Source organism: Dasypus novemcinctus, chromosome 4 (assembly GCF_030445035.2).
Source record: "Dasypus novemcinctus isolate mDasNov1 chromosome 4, mDasNov1.1.hap2, whole genome shotgun sequence".
Taxonomy (NCBI): Eukaryota; Metazoa; Chordata; class Mammalia; order Cingulata; family Dasypodidae; genus Dasypus; species Dasypus novemcinctus.
This window is the reverse complement of record NC_080676.1, coordinates 87582953-87610047: the sequence shown is the minus strand read 5'-3', so window position 1 is coordinate 87610047 and position 27095 is coordinate 87582953. Positions and strand designations below refer to the sequence as shown.

Sequence of the window (27095 nt, the reverse complement as noted above, 5' to 3'; positions counted from 1 at the left end):
CCTGTTTATAAAGTAGCTGTTACTCACTATTTGTTACCATCCACTCTATTCACTCCCACACTTTTACAGTAAAGCTAATTAAAACTGCTACCTACATTAAACATCAGTAATCCATCTCACTCCTCTTCTTATCTCCTTTAAGAATGCACCACCTACCACCAGGTCTTGAAGATATTTTCCTACACTTTCTTCTAGAAGCTTTATGACTCTTGCTTTTATTTCTAGGTTTTTGACCATTTTGAGTTAATTTTCAGATAGGGTGTGAGATAGGGTCCTCTTTCCTTCTTTTGGCTATGAATATCCAGTTTTTCCAGCACCATTTGTTGAATGGCCTGTTCTGCCTGAGCTGTGTGGGTTTGACAGGCTAGTCAAAAATAACTTGGACATACATGTGAGGGTCTGTTTCGGAACCATCAGTTTGGTTCCATTGGTCTATGTGTCTGTCTTTATGCCAGTACCATGGTGCTTTTACCATTATAGCTAGGTAATATGATTTAAAGTCTGGAATTGAGGGTTCTCTTTTCCTTTTTAAGATGTTTCAGGCTATTCTGGACCCCTTACCCTTACAAATAAATTTGATAATCATGTTTTCAATTAAAAAAAAATGCTCATGGAATTTTTATTGGGATTGCATTGAGTCTGTATATCGATTTGAGTAGAATTGACATCTTAATGATATTTTAGTCTTCCAATCCATGAGCATGGAATGTTCTTCCAGTTATTTAGGTCGGTTTTTTTTTTTTGAGTTAGAAATTTATTTGATGGTAAATGTGTATCAAGTATCCCAATAAAATTAGAAAGAGCAGCCTGCCATAATAAATTGTTTTGCCATGATTCAGTAAATACTTTTGTTTAATATTATGCCGAAACAATGGTAAATTTTCAGGAATTTTATACACTCTTTAAGTATTCATATGAACTTTTTACTCATACAACTTTAATTAACAGAGGGTTAAAGAATTCCATTTAATTCTAGAATACTTTTAAACACTTTCCATTCAACTTATAACATATTAAAGGAACTTAGCTATTTTATTACTTTCCTTTTTACAAGGTAAAAGAACAAATCTTTTGCTAGAGTTTGAAATAAAAAGATACTTTTCAGGGCTGGATAGTGTATTCTTGGTTGGAAATTTTTTTCTTTTAGTACCTTGACTATCTCATACCACTGCCTTCTTGCCTACCTGGCAAGTGCTGAGAAATAAGCACTTAATCTTATGGAGCCTTCTTTGTATGTGATGGTTCTCTTTTCTCTTGCTGCTTTTAGAATTTTCTCTTTGTCTTGTAGAAGTATATATCTTGGGGTAGGCCTGTTGGGATTTATGGTGTTTGGGGTGCGTTGTGCTTCCTGGACATGTACATCCATCTCCCTTAGTAGATTTGGGAAATTTTCAGCCATTATTTCCTCCAACACCCCTTCTGTCCCCTTTCCCTTCTCTTCTCCTTCTGGGATATCTATAATGTGTATGTTTGTGCATTTTGCATTGTCATTCAGGTCCCTAAGGTCTAGCTGGATTTTTTCTATCTTTTTATCGATCAGTTCTAGTATCTGTTTGATTTCAGATGTACTGTCTTCCACATCACTAATTCTCTCCTCTGCTTCTTCTAATCTGCTGTTATTTGCTGAGAGTGTATTTTTGATTTCTTGAATTGTGCTGTTTATCACCCTCATATCCGTTATCTTTTTGTGTATGATTGCAATTTCTTCTGTATTCTCTTCAAGTGTTTTCTTCATATTCTTAATCTCTTCCTTCACTTCATCAAATTGATTGCTAATATATATTTTGAGAGCTTTAATTACTTGTTTGATGTTCTGCTCCTCTTCCTGGTTTTTAGTTTGTTCATTGGATTGGGCCATGTCTTCCTGATTATTGGTTTGGTTTGTAGTTTTTTGTTGCTGTCTGGTCATCATTTTATCTTGACAGGTTTAATCAGTTCCTCAGCTTCTTTGTCTAGTCTTGGGGTTTAATTAGTTGTTGTTTTTGTGTATGTTTTATGCCTTCTCTTTGTCACTTTGTTCTTCTTATTTTATTTTCTTGTTGTTGGCTAAGTTCACTTGAAGGAAAATATTAGGGCCAGGGAAAGCAAAATGAGTAAGAAAAGAAAATGTATAATGGTAGTATTGGTAGTAAATGTTAACAGAGGAACCATGTGAGATCTAGGAGAATGGATATGAGACTCATGCAAGCTGTGTAGAGTTATAACAGTAAGTAGAGTACCTATAATGAGACGGTCAACTGAATATGAGGGGGAATATAGTGTGAATTAAAAGGCCAGGGTTTTCAGAAGAGAGGGAAAGAGAAAAGAAAGACAATAATATAAAGAGTGAATAAAAGACAGAAAACAGAACAAAGGTATTAGAAATAAAAAGTCAGAAAATTTGGGGGCCAAACAAAGAGAGGTGGAATGTAAGAGAAACAATAAATGATGAAGGATAGAAAGATGTAGAGGAAAGGGGATAGTGTTGGTGGCCAAAGTGAATACACACAGAAAAGAGAAAATGGAGGATGAGGAAACAGAGCAAATGTGAAGTGCTCCCTGCAGCACCTATACAAAAAAATAAAATAAAAAAGAGAAAAGAAAAAGAAAAAAAAAAGGGGGGGGGGGACAAAAAAGGGGGGGAAGCAAGCAAGAAAAAGAAAAAGAGAAAAAAAGAAAAGAAAAAGGACCTTTGGGGGGGATAAAGAGGAAGGAAAAACCGGAAGACAAACCAACAACAACAACAACAACAACAAAAAAACGAAGTTTTAAGCTAGGAATCCTCTTTGCAGTTAAAGAAAACTCTTAGGAATCTGACGTTCCCCCGTTCTCCCTTCCTCACTTCCCTGTCTCCCAGGGCAGCAGGAAAGCTGCATGAGGGGTCAGGTAGGAGATTCAAGTGGGTCCTTGGTGTACCAACTCAACACAGAAGACAATGACTCTTTATTGCCAGCGAGAGAGCACCTACACCTCACCAGGAACCCCAAATATGCTATTGGAAGTTCGGAAAGCACCTCCTAAGTTTCCTCTCCCTTAGGTGTGCTAGGGGAGGGCTAACTAATATTCTGACTCCTCCTTCTTCCAGACCAAGTTTCCTTTCCCAGGGCATTTAGATAAATTGGGTTTTTTCAGCAGCTTCGCCTCTCCTTTCTTCCTAGGCTCTCCCCAAGCCAGCTGGTATGCTCCTCCAAGCTCAAAAAAAAAAAAAGAAAAAAAGGGGGGGGGGACGACCAGAAAATTTTACCTATTCACCTAGCCCCTTAGCATCTCCCACCAAATCTCTTGCACTCACAGAGTCAGTCCAAAACCGGAGGGCTAGGGCAATCATGGACCTCGGAGCAAGCGCTGGATTTGGGAATGGGAAGTCCGGGACTCAGGGTATGTGGGTCTGTGGAGCATGGGCTATGGGGGCTTAGGAACTATGCATCCAGGAAACACAGGGCTTGGGAATGCCACCGCGCAACCAACAGTTTTCAGGGAATGCCGCAGCCGCCAGCCCTAGGGGGAGGGGTCCCGCTCACAACTTCTGACCTCTGTGTCAGAAACCAAAATTCTACTTATAGAAAGCACCACTTCTGTCACTGTCTCTCCAAATCAGCGTCCAACTAGGTCTTTTTAAAATTTCTTTTAACAATGAGTTGCAGTTTTCTGAATACAAGTGCTTTACATTATTGGTTAAGTTTATTTGAGTTTTATCTGTCATATTTTATTTTCACCACTTTTGACACTTTTAGTCACTTTTATTGCTATAATCTTCATTTCTAGACTCTCTTCCAGGCCTCTCCTGTCTTTTCTTGTCAGGCTGTAGCACACCCTTTAGTATTCCCTGAAAGTCTGGTCTCTTGGTTAGAAATTCTCTTGGTTTCTGTTTATCTGTGAATATTCTAATCTTACCCATATTTTTGAAAGACAGTCTTGCTGGATATAAGATTCTGGGCTGGAAATTTTTCTCTTCTAGTGTCTTAAATATATCATACTACTGTCTTCTTGCATTCATGGTTTCTGGTGAGAAATCAGCATTTAATCTTATTGGGTATCCCTTATATGTTGTGCATTGCTTTTCTTTTGCTGTTCTCAGAATTCTGTCTTTGTCTTTGGCATTTGATATCCTGACTGATATGTGTTTCAGAGTTGGTCTATTCAGATTTTTTTGAATGGGAGTATGATATCTGTATTAGTTAGCCAAAGGAATGCTAATGCAAAATACCAGAAATTGGTTGGTTTTTATAAAGGGTATTTATTTGGGATAGGAGCTTACAGATACCAAGCCATAAAGCATAAATTACTTCCTTCACCAAAGTATATTTGGAACAGGATGGCTGCCGATGTCTGCATGGATTCAGGCTTCCTGGGTTCCTACGTTCCTGGGGCTTGCTTTACTCTGGCTTCAAGTTTCCTTCCTTCCTGGGGCTGGCTTCTCTTTCCTCTGTGTGCTGACTTCCCAGGGCTCCAGTTGAAGTCTTTAGCATCAAACTCCAAAATCAAAACTCCAACATTAAAAGGCCTCAACTCTGTTCTTTGCCGTGCCTTTTATCTGTGCCCTAATCATAACTCAATCATGCCTAGGTACAGATCATTACAAGCATAATCCAGTATTTCTTTTTGGAATTCATCAATTATATCAAACTGCTACAATGTCTATATTATTCCATAGGGTTGGGAAATTTTCTACCATTTTTTCTTCAAATATTCCTTCTGCCTCTTTTGCCTTCTCTTCTCCTTCTGGAACACCAATGACACGTATGTTTGCAGGTCTTTTGCTGTCATTCAGTTCCCTGAGATCTTGTTCAATTTTTTAAATACTTTTCTTCGTCTGTCTTTTGCATGTTCACTTTCAGAAGCCATTTCTTCAAGCTCACCAATCCTTTTTTCTGCCTCCTCAAATCTGCTATTATATGATTCCAATGTTTTTATTTTTATTTTTAATTTTTTTTAATTTTTTTTTAAAGATTTATTTATTTTATTTAATGTCCCCCCCCTCCCCTGGTTGTCTGTTCTTGGTGTCTGTTTGCTGCGTCTTGTTTCTTTGTCCTCTTCTGTTGTCGTCAGCGGCACGGGAAGTGTGGGCGGCGCCATTCCTGGGCAGGCTGCTCTTTCTTTTCACGCTGGGCGGCTTTTCCTCACGGGCGCACTCCTTGTGCGTGGGGCTCCCCCACGCAGGGGACACCCTTGCGTGGCACGGCACTCCTTGCGCGCATCAGCGCTGCGCATGGCCAGCTCCACACGGGTCAAGGAGGCCCGGGGTTTGAACCGCGGACCTCCCATATGGTAGACGGACGCCCTAACCGCTGGGCCAAAGTCCGTTTCCCCTCCAATGTTTTTAAAATTTCATTTGTTGTACTTCTCATTCCTATAAGATCTGCTATTTTTCTATGTATGCTTTCAAATTCTTGTTTGTGCTCATCCAGTGTTGTCTTATTGTGCTTAATCTCTTTAGACCTCTCATTGAATTTATGAAGGAGAATTTGTTTGAACATCTATGATTAATTGTACTCCTTTATGTCATCTGGAGGCTTATCTTGTTCCTTTAACTGGGCCATATCTTCCTGTTTCTTGGTGTGGATTGTAAGTTTTTGTTTGTGTCTTCGCATCTGGCTTACTAGAGTATTCTGGGTGCAGTTTTTCTCTTTAGTTTAGGGCTATCTGTCCTTTCTCCCTTGCTGGTTGTGCAGTAGGAGCCAAGGATGTCATTGGTGCTATAAGCCATGGAAGCTCAAGCTGCCCTCATTGCCCCAGGGATTGATGAAGCTTCTCCCAACTTTCTCCTTTGCCAGGGGTAGGGGTAGAGTCACAGCTGTGTCGAATAATCCAAGTTGTTAAGGCCTAAACTGTAGTTGCCCAGAGAGACTGAAGAAGCTTCACACTCCCTTTTCCCCTGCCTGGGGTGGGCATGGAGCTGCAGGTGTGGGCAGCAATCTATGCAGTGCGGGTTCAAGATGATTGCAGTTGCCCCAGTAGACTTCCAATAATTCAGTCTATGCCAGCCAAATGGACCTGCAGTTACTTGGATAGGCTGGTGCAGCGCCCACCAGCCTCCTCCCTGCCAGAAGTGGGGCTGAAGGTTAGTCTAGGGCTGCAGGCCGATCTGGGTGAAAGAAACTGGTTCCTACTGTCACTGTAATTTTCGGTCAGCTAGGCATCCCTCATGTTGGGGACAGAGTCAAAATGGCATCCCCCAGCCTTTTTCCGACTTGGACAGATTCACACCCTAGCTATTCCTAGGGTTATACCTTAACTAGCCAAGTCTGCTAATCAGTAGCCGAAATCGGTGGCCAACTTCTCCTCCTCTCCTTTTTTGGGAAATGGAGCTTCCAATTCCAGCCACAGAATAGCTCTTGGGGTGGCTTGTGCTGCCAAAGTAGGATAATCACTGGCCTCCACGGCTTGGCCAGTAATTTCCCTGAGAGGCTGGCGCAGGTCCCCTCAGCTTCCTTCCAGCCAGAGGTGGGCCAGGGGCTTATGCTACATCTTCAATCAGACCTGGATGGACAGAAGCCGGTCCCCACCAGCACTGATTTTCAGTTTGCCCTGCTTACCCTTATGCCAGGCATGGAGTTAAGATGGCGGCTACCAGTCTCTTTCTGACTTGGACAGGCTCAAACTTTAGCTGTTCTTAGGATTATACTTTAGCCTACCGTATTTACTAATCAGTAGCTTAAGTTGGTGCCCAGCTGTCTCTTCCTCCCTCGTTTTTGGGAAGTGGAGCTTTCAATTCCAGCCGCGGAACAGCTCCCGAGGCAGCTTGTGCCTCCGGTGGTGGATGGGCACCGGCCTCTGTGGCCTGGTGTACTCTACTTACGAGTCTTCTCAGCAGATGGGCAGTCTCCTCCTTCCATTCCTTCAAGGATGAGGTAGGATGATCTGGTCTCCTGGAGCCCCAAACAGGTGTTTCAGCTAGCTCCGGAGAGCTCTGGGTGTTGCTAAGTGCCCTGTAGCAGGAGGAGCTAAGGAGTAAGGAGCGCCTTACTCCACTGCCATCTTGTTGGTTTTCCTCAAGTCCTAACTTTTGAAAAAAGATTAATTTATTTACTTCATTTTTAAAAATTTATTCTCTCCTTTCCCCAGATGGTTCTCTTTTCTATCTGCTCTTTGTTTGCTCACCTTCTCCAGGAGGCACTGGGAACTAACTGAACCTGGGACTTCCCACATGGGAGGTGAGTGCCCAATGGCCTGAACCACATTCGCTCCCTGCAGTGTCTGCTGACTTATGGTATCTTCTTGTTATGGCAGGGGTGGCATCCAGCTTGCCGCAGTGGTAGAGGCATTTGCTCATCCTCTTTTAGGAGGCACCAGGAACCCAACTTGGGACTTCCCATGTGGTGGGCGGGCTCCCAACTGGTTGAGCCACATCTGCTTTCTGAGAAGAAAATTTTAAAAGGAACCCTTCTAATACTTCAACATTAAGAATGCTATTTCCAGGAAGTGGATGTGGCTCAGGCAACTGGGCTCCTGCCTTCTACATGGGATGTCGCTGGTTCAGATCCCGGTGCCTCCTGAAGAAGATAGCGCGGGCTGACAAGACAGGCAGTTGTGGCAAGCTGACACAACAAGAGATACAAGAAGAGGGAACATAATGAAAGACACAACAAAGCAGGGAGCAGAGGTTCCCAGTGCCTCCTAAAGAAGACAGCGAGCTGATGTGATGGGCACGCATGGTAAGCTGATGCAAGAAGAGATGCCGGGAGGAAAACAATGAGAGAGACAACAAAGCAGGGAGTAAAGATGGCTCAAGTGATTAGGGGCATCTGTCCCACATTTGAGGTCCTGGGTTTGGCTCCCAGTGCCTCCTAAAAAGAACAAGGAAGATGAACAGACAGAACAATTGCAAACAACAAAGAGGGTGGGAGAAATAAACAAAAATAAAATCTTTAAAGAAATAAAATAGAGTATTTTAAATGTTGTAAAATAAAACATAAAGAAACACCCAAAAGAAATGCATATAGCTTAAGTGAAACACTTAGAACCACCACTCAGGTCAAGAAATAAAACTTCGTCAGCTACTCTAGATACCCTTCTGTGTGTTCTATTCCAATAGTGAGTCTCTCCCTTCCCCCAGAGGAACCACTGTTTTTAAAAAAGTGATCTCCATGTGGAATCTAAGCCCCCACTTGACATAGATGTGCAATGGACACAACCAATCCAATGTCCACAGAGAAAATGTGGAATGGGTGTGGGAAGGGTAGCCATAGTGGCTGCTGGGTTTGGGGAATGGGAGGAAGAGATGAGATGTGGAGGCGTTTTCGGGACGAGGAAGATGTCCTGGGTGGTGCTTCATGGACAATTACGGGACATTGTAGATCCCCCCAGGGCCCACTGGATGGAACGTGGGAGAGTGTGGGCTATGATTGACTAGGGGTGCAGTGATACTCAGAGATGTACTTACCAGGTGCAATGGATGTGTCACGATGATGGGAGAGAGTGTTGCTGTGGGGGGAGTGGGGGGTGGGGCCGGTGGGGTTGAATGGGACCTCATATTTTTTGAATGTAATTTTTAAAAATAAATAAATAATTAAAAAATAAAAAATAAAAATAAAAAAGTGATCTCTTCTTTGTGTCTCTATTTGCCACCTAAGTGTGCATCCCTCCATACCCAAGTTTAGTATTGCCCATTTAAAGCTCTTAAAAATTTTTTTACTTAATTTTTTTTTTTTTAGAGAAGTCATAGGTTTATAGAAAAATCATGCAGAAAATAGAGTTCTCATATACACCCCCTCACACACACTGTTTTTGCTATTATTAACACTCTGCCTTAGTGTGGTCCCTTTGTTTCAGATTATGAAACAATTTTATTATAATTATACCATTAACTATAGTTGGTAGTTTACATTATAGTTCACTGCGTTGTACAGTCCTATGGTTTTTTCTTTGATTTTTATTCTAGTAACATATTCAACCTAAAATTTATACGTTTAGCCACATTCAAATATATGATTCACTGGAGTTAATTACATTCACAGTGATGTGCTACCATCACCACTATCTAGTATCAGAACTTTTTCATTACCCCAGACAGAAACTCTGAATCAATTAAGCATTGACTCTCCAATTCTCTACACCTACACTTGTCCCTGGTAACCTGTCTTCCAGTTTCTAACTGTATGAATTTGCTTGTTCTAATTATTTCATATCTGTGAGATCATACAGTATTTGTCCTTTTGAGTCTGGCTTATTTCACTCTATATGATGTCCTCAAGTTTCCTCCATGTTCCTGCATGCATTAGGACTTCATTCCTTTATACGTCTGAATATTAGTCCATTGTTGTATATACCACATTTTGTTTATCCATTCATTGGTTGATGGCATTTGGATTGCTTCCATCTTTTGGCAGTTGTAAATAATGCTGCTAGTGAACATAGGTGTGCAAATATCTCTTCGAGTCCTTGGTTTCAGTTCTTTCGGGTATATACCTAGTAACAGGATTGCCAAGTCATATGGTAGTTCTATACTTAGCTTTCTGAGGAACTACCAAACTGTCTTCCAAAGTGGCTGTACCATTTTACCTTCCCACCAGCAATGAATGTTTCTATTTCTTTAAATCCTCCCCAAACTTCTTTTTTTTAAAATAGCAGCCATTCTAATGGGTGTGAAATGGTATCTCATTGTGTTTTTGATTTGTAGTAATAGCTTGTGATGTTGGGCATCTTTTCATGTGTTAACTGACCATTTGTCTGTCTTTGGAGAAATGTCTATTCAAGTCTTTTGCCATTTTAAAATTGGTATCCTTGTCTTTTTGTTCTTAAGTTGTAGAATTCCTTTATTTATTCTGGATATTAAACCCTACTGGATATGTGGTTTCCAAATATTTTTTCTGATCGTGTAGGTTGTCTTTTTACTTTAATGATAGGCATTAGATGCACAAAAGGGTTTAATTTTGATGAAGTCCTGTTTATCTATATATTTTTTTCTTTTGTTACTGTTATTTGATGTAAAGTCTGAGAAACCATTGCATAACATTAGATCCTGAGTGCTTCCCTGTGTTTTGTTCTAGGAGTTTTATGATTTTGGTTTCTATTTAGGTCTTTAATCCATTTTGAGTTAATTTTTGTTTTTGGTATGAGAAAGGAGTCCACCTTCATTCTTTTGTTTGTGGATAGCCAATTTTCTCAGTCCCTGTTTGAAGAGAGGCTTTTTTCCTCCATGAAGTGGAGTTGGCACCCGTGTGAGAAATCAGTTGACCATATGCTGGTGGAAGGCTCTGGTTTCTGGGCTTCTAGGTTCTTGGCTCTGCCACATAAAATAATTTAAGAATGCCATAGGGTAGGCAAGGGAGTAAGGAGTTTATTAAGAAAAAGAAAACGAGAAAAGTACCCAGTCCTAGGCTTGGACCGCGGGCGTGCAGCAGAATGAGAGATGCGCACATGGGGGCTCAGGTTAGGCCCTGAAGGACTTTTACTCCTCTCCCTGCATAACGATGGGGGCGGGGAGCCCAGCTGTTTGCTGTTCTGATTGGTTGCCCCACCTGTCAGTTCTCAGGGGGCCATGGTGAAGCCTTTTTACAAGGCTTCTAAAAAGGCCAGCTTGACCCCAAATGGGATCTCGTCCTAATCTTGTTCCAAATGGAGTTCTTGTGGCCGGGGGGTGGTTTCTGGCAGCCTTCCTGGCAGAGGTCTTTCTCTCAGGGGGTTTCCAGGCAGGGTTTCATGGCCACTTATCTCGAGGCCATGTTTTCTGCCAGGTCTCAGCTGTGACTCGTTTTCCCTCTCTAAACTGACCTGCCTCACATAGATGTATGGGTTTATTTCTAACTCTCAATTCTGTTCCATTTGTCTATACATCTGTCGTTATGCCAGTAGCACACTTTTTTGCTTCCTGTAGGTTTGTAGTAAGTTTTGCACTTGGGAAATGTGGTTCCTCCAACTTTGTTCTTCTTCAAGATTGTTTTGTCTATTTGGGGTCCCTTGCAATTCTGTATGAATTTGAGAATGGCATTTTTCTGTTTTTGCAAAAAAGGCCCCTGGAATTTTGATCAGGATTGTGTTTACTCTGTAGATCTCTTTGGGTAGTATTGGTACCTTAACTTCCAATCCATGAACCCAGGCTGCCTTTCCGTTTAGTTAGGTCTTCTTTAATTTCTTTCAGCAATGACTTGTCATTTTGTTTACAAGTCTTTTACATCCTTGGTTAGGTTTATTCTTAGGACAATAGGTTTTTGTATATTATAAGATATTTGTACATCTTGCAAACTTGCTAAGTTTACTTTTAAGGTCTAGATGTTTGTAGCTTCCTTAGGATTTCCTACGTAAATAATCATACCATGCAGATAGAGCCAGTATTAATTCTCCCTTTCTAATCTATATGAATTTTGTTTTTGTGTGATTTATTTGTTAGGACTTCCAGTAGAATGTTGAAGAAAAGTCATCCTTACTATGTTCCTGATCTTAGGTAAAAGTTTTGAGTATTTCACTATTAATTTGATGTTGCCTTTCTTTATTTTTTTAGGTGCTTTTATTGGATTGAGGAAGTTCCCTTATTACATTTGGCTGAGTTTTTTTTTTTAAATCATGAATAGCTCTTGAATTTCTGTCAAATGCTTTTCTGTGTCTTTTAAGCTGTTCACATGGGCTTTCTTCTTTATTCAGTTAATAGCATGACTTGTGTTCACTGATTTTCAAATCTTAGACTAACCTTGCGTTCCTAGATTAATGGCTTATTTTATACACACACACACACATATTTGGATTCTATTTGTTAATGTTTTGCTTTTTATCCTATAGTTGTCGTATGTATTAAATCTCTATATGTTATAGACTCCATAGGATAACATAAATATTTTTGCCTTATATAATCATATGTTTATCAAATAAAAGAAAAAAAAGTCTGTTACATTTTATCCAGCTATTTACCATTTCCAGTCATCTTCCTTTTTTCCTGAAGATTGGAGATTTTCTTATTTTCCCTTTAACCTGAAGAACTTCCTTTAGCATTTCCTGTATTGCAGGTTTGCTGTCAATGAATTCACTTACTTTTTTCCTTATCTAAAAATGTCTTTATTTCATCTTCATTCTTGGAAAGATATTTTTCATGAATATGGAATACTTGGGAGTTTATTTTTAGTATTTTTTCTTTGTTTGGGTTTTTTTTCCCTGCCTTCAGCATTTTAAAGAAGTTGTTCCATTGTCTTCTCGCTGCCACAATTTCTAGTGAGAAATTGGTAGCATTTTGAATCATTGTTCCCTCCTATGTAATGTGCTGTTTTTTTCCTCTCTGCTGCTATAAAGATTTGCTTTTTTATCTTTGTTTTTTAGCCGTGCGACTTGAATGTACTTGAGTGTGGTTTCTTCATATTTACCTTGTTTGAGCTTCAGTGACTATTTTCTTTCCATAAAGTTATGGCTTTCACCATATTTGATAATATTTTGGCCATTCATTTTTAAAACATTTAAAAAAAATCTTTTCTTCATTCTTTCTCTGCTTTCATGCTGGGACTCTAGTTCCTCATAAAGTACGCCATTTTATATTGTTCCATAGGTCCTTTTCTTAAAATTTCTCTTTCTAAGTTTAGATAATTTCCATCAAGCTGTTTTCCAGTTTACTGACTTTTGCCTGTCATCTCCATTGTATTAAGGTCATCTAGTGAATTTAAAATTTTAGATACTGTATTTCTTCTTTCTAAGATTCTCCACTGATTATTTTATATATTCTGCTTTTCTTCTTTCTTTTTGTACTTATTTATTTTTTTTACTGCTTTTCTTTTGAGATTTATTATCTTTTCATCCATTATGAATGTACTTTATCTCAGTGAGTTTATTTATAATAGCTGCTTTATAGTCTATAGCTGATAATCGAGCATCATTTTAGGTTTGACCTGTGCAGATGGTCTTTTTGCTTGAGAATGGGTCACATTTTCTTTTGTATGCTGTGTTATTTTGGTCTGTACCCAAGACACTGTGAAGATTGTGTTATTGCAACTGCAGATTCTGCTATAGTCTTCTGAAGGGTGATGATGCTTTTCTTGTAGGAGACAACTTAGTTGAACTCTTACTACAGAGTCTGTTTTACTTGCAATTGGTGGCAGTTCAAACCTCAGTTCAGTTTTTTTTTTTAAACTTTCAGCTGTGTGTGTGCTTTGTTCATACGTGTTTTAGAGTCAGCCAGAGGTTTGGAGAGGATTTTTAGCTTCTCTTATCTGGGTCTCTTTCTTCCAGGATTTTCTCCTCACCTCCAGTGGCTGTTTTGCCTCACCCTTCAACTTTGGATTCCTAAGGCCATTAAGTTGTGAAATTCCATTGGAGTTTTAGCCACTCTCTCTATCTTTTCTGATACTGAGTTTTGAAGATCATAATGTCCTTTCTTTTAAAAATAGAAGGTTTCTCATTTATGTTGATAATTATATTTAGGTTATTCTTTCCTAGCCAGAATACAACATAAGTGATATGTAGTATCCTTTTCAGTTCATATCTAAAAGTACACAGTGCCCTTCTGTCCATAATTGGTAGTGCTAATTTTGATCACATAGTCAAGGTGATTTTTCCACTGTGTAGTTACTATTTTTTTAATTGGTAAGCAATCTGTAGGAAGTTGCTTAAGAACTATGCAAATATTATGCTCTTGACTAAAATTACCCCCTAAATTTAATATCCATTAATGATTCATTCCTAAAACCATCTTTACTATGATGGTACAAAATGATTTTCCAGTTTCATCAGTCTCTCTGTATTTTATCACCAGGCATTCAGCATTCTAATATAAACCAGAACTCACCCTTTTTTCCTATTTATTTGTTTTCCTATTTTTATCATAGAGTCATAGATTCATGATTTTTTCAATGGTTTATAATTCATAACTGTTCTCAGTTATTCAGGGTAGCTCCTTTGTTCTTTTGACATACATACTCTTCTCCTCCTCGTTCTTTTCCTCCATTCCTGTCTCCCCTCAGCCTCTCCCCTCCTCCCTTTCTCTTTCATCTTTCTTTCTCGCTCCCTTTGCCCCCCTTTTCTTATTCCCTTAGTAAAACATATAGCAGACCAGGAAGATGAGGTGGTGCAAGAGATTGAGTGCCTCTCTCTCACTCTGGAAGGTCCCAGGATTCGTTCCTGGTGAAATCTAAAGAGAAGCAAATGCAGAAGAACACACAGTGAAAGGACACAGAAGGCAGACAGCGAGCCCAGAAACAATGAGGGGTGGGGAGGGGGGAGAAATAAATAAATCTTTTTAAAAAAAGTTAATTTATATGTTTTGAGGGTTAACTTTTTAAACTTTTATAAATGGGAATTTTTCATTAAGTAATTTAAATTGTTTGATATTTGTTTACAGGTAATAAATGAAGGGGATTCAAGCCTTACCACCGAATTACAGGAAGAGTTAGAAGAAAATTCTAGCCCAGTTGTAGATGAGAATAATGTAGTATCAGCTAAAAAGCAGGGACCAACTTCACATAACTGGAGTGCTGACTGGAGCTTTTGGGTAATATTTTTTCTTATATTTTATTTTTAATCATTAACACAAATTTCTTTAAGTCTGTAGCAATTCATATAATATTTTTGTGGTATACTTACAAAGCTTTTCTTAATAGCTTCTAGATTTCAGAAGTTTAGATTTAATCTGGAATCCCCAAAACAATTATGATTATGCTGTCCTTTGACCACTAGAATGCAGTATCTGATTTGACAGGGTGGAAGTATCTGTTTTAATTTCCCTGTGGAAAAGCTAGACCACAGAATTGGATTTCCCTTACAATGTGGTTTACTGCATTGCCAGGAGACTAACATTATAAAGAAACATTATTTCTGTTACTGAGAAGCCAGCTATTTTACATAATTTTGATTTGAAAAATTAGTTTCTGTACCTAAAAGGATGTTTAACAACATTTGACCTGTAGTATATAATGATTTTAAGATGGGTTTTAAAGTAAGGAGTTTCATAATCTATTTGCATTGTCCTCACATGGTTGCATAACCTGGATATGCTTCAGGTTTCCCCGCTGTAAAATGAGACTATTGCTTGTTAAGTGCATTGAAAGCTTAGAGTCTTTTTGTAAGAACAAATTTCTGTTAACCTAAGAATGCTAACATTTATTATATTAAATTGCTTCTTTTAAATTTAGTATTTTCTATGACTCATGAGTCGTTTGATAGAATCTGGTATAATGTAAGTAAAGTTTTCCTAAGATAAGGCATATATAGTTCTAATATCAGTTCTTTACAAAGCTGATCTTTTGAAGATTATGTATGCTTGTTAGCAGAATTTCTAATTATTTTAAAGTAGACTGAAAAGGCATACCATTTGCAGGTTATAAGGATTAGTATAAGTACCTTCATTCTGTTAATAATTTAGTAGTGTGGTTCATTGAAATGCTATTCAACCAACATGAATAACAGTTCTACCTTCCTACAAAGAAACCTAACATCATAAATTTTTTTGAAACTTATCCTAGGAAAAAATCTTTAATTGCTTAAGAAATTAATGAAAATAAGTACACATCCTAAAAATCATGACATCTATATTATTTTTAGTACTTTTGGTCACATTTAGAAAAGTTTTATGACTGTTGTAATATTTTGACTTCTCTGCACTGTTTTTTTTTTTTTTTTAAATAGCATATATTATAATTTGGGAGTTTTTATAGCTCCAAGGATTGCTCACAGGGCAAATCAGTTACTGTGGTTACTGTTGGCAGACTTAAAGCAAGAAAAATGATAAAGTAAAAAAGGGAAAAATCAAGGGAATGAGAGAATTTAGAAACAGGAGGAAAAAGAAAAATAAGAAATAGAATCTTCCCACTCAAGGGCCAACATAATTGGCATTACCTGGTAGCTTGTTAGAAATGCGTTATCTTGGGCTTTACTTCGACCTATTAAATTAGAATTTCATTTACACAAAGTCCCCGGCTGATTTGTTTGTACTTTAAAGTTTAAGAAATAGTGGTTTAGAGTGTCAGAGGTCTGCTTTGGCTTAGCTTAGGCCCCTCTGCCTATTTTAAACACTTTATTTTGAGGAATTTGTCTATGAATTCACATGGAATGGATTTAAGGACAAATATATCATCTCAGAAGTTTTACAGACTTTTGCAGAGGTCACTTAACCTGGAAACAAGAATTGTCAAGAATGCTGAAGCATTCCTATTTAGGGACCAAAAGAGTCCCTAAATAGCTAAGTCAAAGTTCATGCTGATATATCTTAAATAGGAAAATTCCTTGAGTCTTCTTTTGGAACTTCTTTAATATATTTTTTAACATACTTTTAATAAACCTGAAGAAGTAGTTTCTATTTTATAGTTGAATAGAATATTGGAGATAGGGAAATTACTTAATGATAATACACTGAGAGCAGTAAGATGAAACGACAGCAGAAACTCCAAAGGTATAGCAACGTGGACTTCTTAGAGGCCAAAGGACCACACTGCTCAGTTGGCTCTAATACGGTATTATATCTGATGGAAATGATATGTAAGATCTCTGGAAAATAAATAATGCATTTTTCCTCTGTCATTTTCAATCTACCTTGTTTCACTCTCCCCATGTTGTTTTTTTCTTTCTACATTCTCCCTGCAATAATGTGGGAATTGAATGATTACAGTAAGATATTGGAGTTTAGAATTAACACAAGGATGACCAGTAGTATAATACTAAAATATTCATGAGACATATGACCTGGTATTTGAGTAAAGAAAAAGAGTGTCAGATCCAGTTTATTGGAATATGAAAGGGATTTGCATTTGTCTTTTCACTTTTTTTTCCTATCAAAAAGGTACCAAAAATACCTTTTACATTTTGGTATTTAAAATTTTAAATTAGAATATTCACAATGTAGAATAACTCATATATTCTGACCTGGCTAACTAACAGTTCCACTGTCCACTGTAGGAAATTTAGAGGACAGCATGATAGAATTGAAAGAATTAGAGACAGGGAGCAAAACATCTAGGAGAAAGTATATACTCTGTCCCTGGTGATCTCACTGTGTTGATCTTGAGTATTTTGTTTAACCTGAATGGCTTCAGTGACCTCACCTATAAAGTTAGGGCTTGACCACACAGTATTGCAACACTGGTGTGTCTTGAATCAGTGGGAGAGAAAGGAGTGACGACTAGCAAGTTCTCATAATTTATGTAGCATCCATAAAGTTCTCTGGGCATACTCAATGGGATTATGTTACATTGAGGAATCCCCTTTTCTTAGGATTGCCCCAGTAGATAAAGTTTGCAAAGTACTAGATTAGAGGACCTTTTATTTATCATGTTGGAAATTATATTTTGATGTTTCCCCACAAATTAAAAACAAATGTGAAAATTTAACAGAAGGGTGCAAAGAAAATAAAGTTCATTAAAATAAAAAAAGTAAAGTTCATTAAAGATTTTTTTTTTCACTAAGGTGGATTTCTTTTAGACCCTGTCCATTTACGCTTGATCTTAGCTAAAAATATGAGAAGTGATAGACCCTGTCCCTTTAAACCTGTGCTGCTTAACAGATTGGCTAATACATGTCTCTCAAAGAGCAGAACTTTAATTTAAAGGAGTATGATCTTTGATTTGGTAGTGAGATCAACAGTTGCAAATTTTCTACTTTAATCTTAAAATGTTAGGAAGTTTGTTGATTTATTTTAAAATTAAAGAATTTAACCCTAGTATGTGGGGAGTTACATTTACTATTAGGCTTTAAATCCTAATAAAACATTAACAAATATTTGAAATGAAGAAATTAGTTTAAAATAAAATTAATGGCAAATAAACATTTATCATTTTGCCCTTCAAGTGTTAGCAAAAATATGTAACAAAAAAAAACCCAAAGTAATTTTTTCTTTGCTACTGAAAAAATCACATATTCTAGGTAGATTAAGGTCCCAGAGGAAAAACAGACAGAAATCTGAGGCAGAGACATTTATTTATTTATTTACATTTTTTTAGAGACTTATTTTATTTATTTCTCCCCCACTTCCATTCCCCCCGTTGTCTGCTCTCTCTGTCCATTTGCTGTGTGTTCTTCTGTGTCTGCTCGTATTCTCATTAGGCGGCTCTGGAACCAATCCTGGGACCTTCCGGAATGGGAGAGAGGCATTACTCTCTTGTACCACCTCAGCTCCCTGTTTTGCTACTTCTTCTTTTCTCTACTCTGTGTCTCTTGTTGTGTCATCTTGCTGTGCCAGCCCTCCTCATCGGCTGGCACTCCTGCGCGGGACGGCTTTCCCGAGCAGAATGGCATTCCCACGCAGGGTGGCACTCCTGCATGGAACCGCAGTCCTGGGTGGGCTGGCACTCCATGTGGGCCAGCTTGCCCTCACCAGGAGGCCCTGGGCATCGAACCCTGAACCTCCTATATGGTAGACGGGAACCCGATTGGTTGAGCCACATCTGTTACCCAGATACATTTATTTAATGTAAGTTTTCTTAGTGCTGTACATATAGCAACTACTGGGAGTAGGACAAGGCTGTTGAGATTATCTGTTGTGTGTGTTTAGAAGATGATGTACTTACCTGGATTTTAGAAGTTACAGTGCTTTGGGTGAAGTACTTAATATTAAGCATTTTTTTTTTGTACCTGGGTATTTCATTAATATTAGAGTTCCTCTTTAAAATATTTGCATTGGTGATTACTTATTTCCTTAATAGCTCACTTATTTGATAATTATATTTTAAACATGGAGAGATTTAGAGCATTTTCTTAATTGTGCAACTAAAATTAAATTTCTTTAGGGATCCTCAGTGTGCTGTTCTTATAATAATTGTGTTTGAAAATATTGATAAATATACATAGAATAAAGATTATATGAAATCTCAGTCTCTCAGGTATTTGATTTGAGAAGGAAAATAGAAAAAAAGATGGACGAAGAGAATTTCTAAAAGAAGTTAGAGTCAAATTTATTGTTTCTTTATTTCTTTTCTTTTTTTATTATTTTAAAAGACCTTTAGATTATGTAAATGTTACATAAAAAAATATGGGGGATTCCCATATACCCCACTCTTTTCCCCTTCCACACTTTTTCCCCCATTAACAACATCTTACATTATTGTGGTACATTGGTTAGAGCTGATGAATACATATTGAAGCATTGCTACTAACCCTAGTCTATTGTTTGCATTTATATTATATTATAGTTTACACTTTATACCATGCAATTTTACGGTTTTTAAAAAATGTATAATGGCCTGTATCTGTCATTGCAATGTCATGCAGAACAATTCCAGTGCCCCCAAAATGCCCCACGTTATACCTCTTCTTCCCTCTTCCTTTCCCTCTCCTTAGAACCTGTGTGATCACTGCCTTTATATCAATGTTACAATTTCTTCTATTACTAGAATAATAAGTCTACTTTAGTTCATAGTTACATTCTCCCTCTGTTTGTTCATTCTTCAATCTTGAAAATTTTGGGATGGTGATTCCCACTCTGCTTCTGGTTGAGAGGGGGCTTAGATCCCATGGGGCAGATGGTTGGGACTGTCTTGCTTGCAGTTGTAGATACTCTCTGTTTTGGGGGATGGGATTGTCCATCATCATGCTTTTGTTAGTTGTCCTGGGTGAGTCCAGTGAATTGGAGGGTAGGTGTTGGCTGCAACTTTGCTGAGATTCAGGGCTCAGCTGGCTTATGAACAGCCAGAAGATTTAAGTCTCTGGGACAAATATTTAATGGGTATAGGTTCAGATAAAAGAGGTGTAAGAGCCATGTGTAGGAAACTTATAAATGAGTCCAACTTCCATACATTAGGGGGATAGGTTATCATATATTCCAAGGTAAGGCCCACTGACAGGATACCAAATTCCTGAGATTGTCTACCCTGCCTATAGTGTCCAGATGTCTCTAAGAGTCCTCAGTGCTTGAGGCACTGTTTACTGTGGCAGCCAGTGAGATCCTCCTAAGATGTGCATATGCTTGACCTCTGGAATGACCTCCTGAATCACTTTGAAATCTCTTAGCCATAAAAACTAATTTGTACTTAATATTTCCTCCTTTTGGTCAAGGTCTTTTTCTAAAGGCATCACTAGTTGTCACTTGGTAATAATCCCTTGGTTTCAGGGAGATTTATCCCTGGAGGTCATTTCCCATGCTGGGGGCAAGGAAGTGAGTTTATATGCCAAGTTTGGCTTAGGACAAGGACACATTAGAGCAACAAGGAGGCTTTCAGGAGGTAACTCTTAGGTAATATATAATACTAGGCTAAGTTCCAATTTCAGAATAACAAGGTTCATAACTATAAGCATCAATATCAATATCATAAAACAGTTATTTATTTATTTTTTTAAAGATTTATTTATTTTATTTATCCCCCTCCCCACCCCAGTTGTCTGTTCTCTGTGTCTATCTGTTGTGTGTTTACTTTGTTCACTTCTGTTGTTGTCAGTGGCACGGGAATCTGTGTTTCTTCTTGTTGCGTCATCTTGTGTCAGCTTTCTGTGTGTGCCGTGCCATTCCTGGGCAGGCTGCACTTCCTTTTGCACTGGGCGGCTTTCCTTATGGGGTGCACTCCTTGCGCGTGGGGCTCCCCTCCGCTGGGGGTACCCCTTTGTGGCACGGCACTCTTTGCATGCATCAGCACTGCGCATGAGCCAGCTGTGCAGGGGTCAAGGAGGCCGGGGGTTTGAACCGTGGACCTCCCATGTGGTAGGTGGACGCCCTAACCGCTGGGCCAAGTCTGCTTCCCCCATTTCTTTATTTTAAGGCATGTTAAAAATACAAAAAGTCTGAGTTTTGAAACATCATCTACATCTGACAAATAATAACTGCTGTAGTGGTTTGAAATTGTATATACTCCAGAAAAACACCTTCTTAAATTTAGTCCATTCCTGTGGATGTGAACCCATTGTAAGCAGGATCTATTGTTGAGGCTACTTCAGTTAAGATTTGACCCACCACAATCAGGATGGATCTTAGTCCTGTTACTGGAGTCCTTTATAAGTGGAATGAAATTCAGACAGCAAGAGAAAGGCAAAAGAGAAAGCAGCCAAAAGAGAGAAAGTGACAGGAAGCAGGAAGAAAACAGCTCAGAAGAGAAGGAAGAGACCAGAAGACACTGCCATGTGCCTTGCCACGTGCCAGGGGAACCAAGAATCACTGCATCCAGTCCCAGAATGCCACAGTCTGTGGGGAGAAAGCATCACCTTTATGATGCCTTGATTTGGACCCTCTTTTAGCCTTGAAACCATAAGCTAATATGTTCCCATTGTTTAACTCATTTCATGTTATTTGCTGAGCAGCTTAGGAAACTAAAACAATTAGTATACTTATGTTTTCATAGAAAATATTTAGTTTTAAAATTTTCTAGATCATAATTGAGTCTTTTCACTATACAAGAAATCAGAACTCTTGATTCTGTACTTTATCATTGTCTTATTGCCTGATCTTATCATGTTAATCACAGATAAGTTTTTTTTTCTTCCTATTGGTAGGCAATAAGACTAGCCACAAACCTGATTTATTGGTACATCATGAGGATTAATTAATGTTGCACTGCAAAAATTTTTCTAAAAACCCATGGGAATTAATTAGTGTGTTTATAACATACATTGGCAACTTTGGAGAAGAGATTTCCTATATTCATTGTGATGTCTTCCAAGACAACATTTCTTGGTTTTGCTTAAGCTTATACAGGGTATATCAGATTTTCACTTTTTCTGATTGATAAAAAAGGCTAAACTAATTTTCTAATTTATATTGGATTAAAAAAACTTTTTATCCAAGTTAAAAAATTTTTAAGTGTAGATACTGTTTGAAAACTTGAATTATATCACATCGTTACCTCTAATTATAAAGGACTTATGGACTAGCATTTCTGGCAATATTGGGAGGGGGCTGTTTAACTTAAAAGCTCTCTACGACAGAATATCTAGAGGTGCTGGATAAAATGTTATAAACATCTTTTTAAAACGCATGTCTGGGCTCACAAAATAGCAAGGGAAATATATGTAAGGGCTGAAAAAGAAGAGGAAACTGATTATCAGAACCGTAAGCACATGAGCTAATGCTGAGGCAACCCTGAGGACTTTGCTAGTCTCAGTAACCAAAACTTACAATGGCCCCATGGTGATAGAAGATAATGTCTTGGAATTGTGTGAGTTAGGATTGAGAGCTCTTTATAAAGCTATGACTTGAAGAGTTATGCCCTCTGTGAAGGATATGTGTGGAAAAAAAATCAACCAATGGCTACAGATTGACTACACAGAAGCTTGTCTGTTCAGCCTGGACTTCGGGTGGCAGAAAAAGTCTCTCCAGAGTGTGCATAACTGTAGTCTGTCTGTCATGAGGTTATGAGGCTTGAATTTAATACTCATAGTGAGCAGAAGAAAATTGAATAGATAGTGTATTGGATCCTCTAAAACTTCAAATAGTAAAACTATCAGATAAAGTCTAAAATTAAGCATTTAATTTTATTAAATAATTGATAGAAGGAATTAAAATATGATAAATTGATAAGACACTCTAAAACACCAGGAAGATTTGAGAAATGGCAAATTCAACTCTTAGAACTGAAAATTGTAGTCATTAAAATAATAATTAAAAAACATGGGACATATGGAATAGGATCTAAAGAGAGAATCAGTAAACTCAAAGATGTATATGAGGAAATACTCAGATTGCAGCACTGAGCTAAATGGAGAAAATGTGGAGGAGAATGGCTTAAGATATAAGGGAGGGAATTGGACTTGGCCCACTGGTTAGGGCATCCGTCTACCACATGGAGGCCCGTGGTTCAAGCCCCGGGCCTCCTTGACCCGTGTGGAGCTGGCCCATGTGCAGTGCTGATGCGCGCAAGGAGTGCCGTGCCACACAGGGGTGTCCCCCGCGTAGGGGAGCCCCACGCGCAAGGAGTGCACCCATAAGGAGAGCCGCCCAGCGCAAAGGAGGGAGCAGCCTGCCAAGGAATGGCGCCGCCCACACTTCCCGTGCCGCTGACGACAACAGAAGCGGACAAAGAAACAAGACGCAGCAAAAAGACACAGAAAACAGACAACCGGGGGAGGGGAGGGGAATTAAATAAATAAAAATAAATCTTTAAAAAAAATAAAAATAAAAATAAATAAATAAAATGAGTATGTGCACTTTATCTTAAAAGTGACAAAAATAGATCTATATTAATTACGATATGTATAAATTTACTCATTCATGTATTTGAGTGTCTTTTGTGCACTGGAATATTCTATCAGTGTCTGTACCATCCTGGGGCTGACAGTACAGAATAGGAGAGTGATAGTATACAAATTGGCAAATGGGCAATCTTAGGTCAGGTGGTTCCTGTGAAGACAGTAAAAGATTTTAGGGTATGGAGAATCACAATCAAGAAAGTCTGGAGTTCCAGGAGTGGTGTTCTAGGGAAGGACCCAGATGCAGGAATGAGGTTGGCTTGCTTAACAGCTTGTTGATCGGTCTGGATGTGGTAAGTGACAGAAAGAAAAATCAAGGATAATGAGTCCTAAATCAGTACAACTGGAAATTGAAAATGGAAGTGCTATTTGGGAGAAGAGAAAGACTTGTGGAGAAGTGGGTTTTAGGGTTGGGGAGATAAAGAGGCTTTTTTGTTGTTAAGTAGGAGATATATATCTGATACACAAGTATAAAGGTCAAGTAGGCTCTTGGGTATATGATGAATCTAAGGAGAGAGGGTGAAGCTGGAGGTAAATTTGAGAGACTGGGTGTGGATGGCATTTAAAAACAGTTTATAGATTTAAGTCTCTTGGACATACACCTATCAACTTTCATACTAACTTTAGGTTCGAATAGAAGGGGCAGAAGCGCTATGTGTAGGGAAACCATAAATGATTCGTCCAAAGCTGTCCTTGTGCTAGTTGGGCCCTGAATCTCAACGGAATTGCAGCACCTACTCTCCAGTTCATTGGACTCACCCAGGACAACTAACAAGGAAATGATGATGGACAATGACCATCTCAAGGAGCAGAGATTCTGCATTTGCAAACAAGATAGTCCCATCCATCTGCCCTATGGGATCACAGCCTCCTCTCAATTAGAGGCACAGCAGGCATCACCATCCCAGAATCCTCAGGATTGGGGAATAAACGATGGACTAGAGTAGACTTACTGTTATTCTACTATAGACTTACTGTTTTTCTAATAGTGGAAGAACTTTTATCATTGATGTGGAGGCAGTGGCCACTAGAGGTTCTAAGGGACAGAGAGGGAGAAATCGGTGTAATATGGGGGCATTTTTGGAACATTGGAATTGTCCTGAATGACATTGCAATGACAGATACAGGCTGTTATATATCCTGTCATAATTTACAAAATTGTGTGGGAGAGAGTGTAAACTATAATGTAAACTATAATCCATGCTTGGTGGCAAAGCTCCAATATGTGTTCATCAATTGTAACATATGTACCACACTAATGAAGGATGTTGTTAATGTAGAAAAGTGTGGGAGGAGTAGGGAGTGGGGCATATGGGAATCCCCTGTATTTTTAATGTAACATTTATGTAATGTAAGTATCTTTAAAAAGTATATATATATATAAAGTATATATTATATATTTATATATATATATGAAGACAGTTTATAAAGACTGGATGAAATCATTTAGAAAATTTAGATAAAGAAGGGGACTTTCCAGTGTTTAGACCTCAGGTGGAAGAGTTGAAGAAACAGAAGATTTGGCAGTAAGATAAAAATATCTCAGACAGTATGGTAATATCAAAGGCAAGTAAAGTAAGCACGTCAAGGACAGAGTGCTTTACTGTGAAAGGTCAAGCAAGGTGAGAACTAAGAGTTGACTCTGGGATTAGTAAGGTGGGAGTGGACATTAAAAGTACAATTTTGGGGCAAAAACCTGATCAAAAGCACCAGATTTTATACGTTTGCTCTAATCTTTTGTAAAATTAGACTTCTAACTGTCCAAAGATATAGCAGGCCAAAGGAAAACAGTTCATATTTCATTAAGAACTAATGTACTAAAACAACCAAACCAAAACCAAATGTACTTCTTTAAAGATGGCCACATTAATACAGAAAAATCTTTTGGAAAAATAACATGACTTCTAAAAAATTACATTTAATAAATGATGTAGAGAATATGGAAGATAATTGAATCAATAACTTATAGGGATATTCATTAAGACTTCCTCATAAGTATATCTTTAAATATCTAGAGCAATGAGAAATTTAAATATCTCATAAATAGAAAATCTAAGATAACATAAAAATTCTAGTTCCGCATTCTCCATCTACCTTTCCAGAAAACCTTTTATTAGATTTAAGATGTGAATTTAAAAGTAATGATATGGATTCCTTGAGCCACATAGGAGAATTAGTTTCTATTACTCTAGTTAAACTTTGCTCAATAATTAAACTAAATTATTTTAATTATTTTTTCTCTGGTAAAGCTGTTAATAAATAATAAAATGACCTGCAGGTAAAAATTTGGAGGTGGACAAAGTTGAATGTGGAGTAATGACTTCTGAATCAGCTAAACATTACCCACTCTTATGTAGAATTAACACATTCCTCTAACCCTACCAATTACTTCTTTTTTCTTTTTCACTTCTCAGTTTGACTTAGTTGTAGATTCACATGTGCTTGTAAGAAATAATACGGAGAGATGTCCTGTACCCTTATGGTTTTCCTCAGTGGTAATGTCTTGCAAAACTATAGTATAATATCACAACTAGGATATTATCATTGATAGAGTCAAGATACAGAACATTCTTATCAGCATAAAGATCCCTTTTGTTGCTCTTTTATAGACATACCCACTTTCCTATTGCTTCCACCTTCTGCTTAACCCTTGGTGAGCACTAATCTGTTATCCATTTCTATAATTTTGTAATTTCAGGAATGTTATATAAATGTAATTATATAATGTACCTAATGTTTTGGATTTTTTTTTTTTCACTCACCATAATATCTTGGAGATTTATCCACACTGTTGTTTGTACCAATAGTTCATTCTTTTTTAATGTTGAGTAGTATTCCATAGTATGGATGTACCACATGGTTTATTCATCCATTGAAGGACATCTAGACTATTTCTAGGTTTTGGCTATTATGGGTAAAGCAGCTATCAACATTCATGTATAGGTTTTCTTGTGAACTGAAGTTTTCATCTCTGGTCAGAGAGTGCATTTGCTGGGGTCATTTAGTAGTTGGATGTCTAGTTTTTTAAGAATGGTTTTCCAGAGTGGTTCTACCATTTATATTCCCACCAGCAATATATGAGTGGTCTAATTTCTCCCCATCCTCACAAGCATTTGATGTCACTATTTTTTCAAAGAGATGTAGTAACATCTCTTTGTAGTTTAAATTTGCTTTTTTCCTATAGGTTAAGGATGATGAATATCTTTTTATGTGCTTATGTGCAATCTGTATATCCTCCTTGGTGTAATGTCTTTTGCTCATTTTGTAATTGGATTGTTTGCTTTTTTGCTACTTTTTAAAAAAATGTTTTTATTTTATATATATATTACTATTGAGTTTTGATAATGATTTATATATTCTAGATACTAGCCCTTTGTTGAATATAAATTTGTGAATAATTTCTCCCAGTGTGTAGCTTGTCTTTTCATCCTTTTAACAGGTTCTTTCCCAGAGTAAAAGTTTATAATTTTTGTAAAGTCCAATGTGTCAGTTTTTCCTTTTATGGGTTATTCTTTTGGTATTGTCTAAATCTCTTTCTCTAACCCTACATCCTGAAGATTGTTGTTTTTTTTTGTTTGTTTGTTTTTGAAAGGTTTTCTAATTTTATATTTAACTGCATGGTCCATTTTGAGTTAATTTTTATATAAGGTATGAGAGTTAGGTCTAAGTTCATATTTTTTAAGCTTTTTGTTTTAATTATGATTTCTAATTTATTTTTTCTTATTAGAGAGGTTGTAGGTTTACAGAAAAATCATGCAGAAAAGTGTAGTTAGTTCATATATACCCCCATTCACACTCAAGTTTTCCCTATTATTAACACTTTGCATTAGTATGATACTGTTTACAATTGATGAAACAATATTACTTTAACTATACTATTTACTATAGTTCATAGTTTATGTAAGGATTCATTCTTTGTTTTATACAGTCCCATGTTTTAAAAAATTTTCTTCTAGTAACATGTATAACCTGAAAGTTTCCTCTTTAAACCACATTCAAAAATATAGTTCAGTGGTGCTAATTACATCCACAGCATTGTGCTAACACCACTACCACCCATTACCAACACTTTTCCATTGTAACCACAAAGAAAATATCACAGAATA

At 37.7% G+C, this 27095-nt stretch overlaps 1 protein-coding gene across 2 annotated transcripts in view; it reads left to right on the top strand.

The window, feature by feature from the left end:
- The window catches only part of GRAMD1C (GRAM domain containing 1C), a 155354-nt gene that overhangs the window by 5228 nt on the left and 123031 nt on the right, over nucleotides 1-27095 (top strand). Inside the window, exons 2-3 of one of the 2 annotated variants that reach the window (XM_071214812.1) lie at nucleotides 7045-7133; nucleotides 14234-14383. Coding sequence is in view for 1 of the 2 variants with exons in the window: in XM_004475612.5 (XP_004475669.2) it covers nucleotides 14234-14383 (150 nt within the window). In the remaining variant the exon portion in view is untranslated. The remainder of the gene's footprint in view (nucleotides 1-7044; nucleotides 7134-14233; nucleotides 14384-27095) is intronic. The other variant, XM_004475612.5, reaches the window with a different exon arrangement.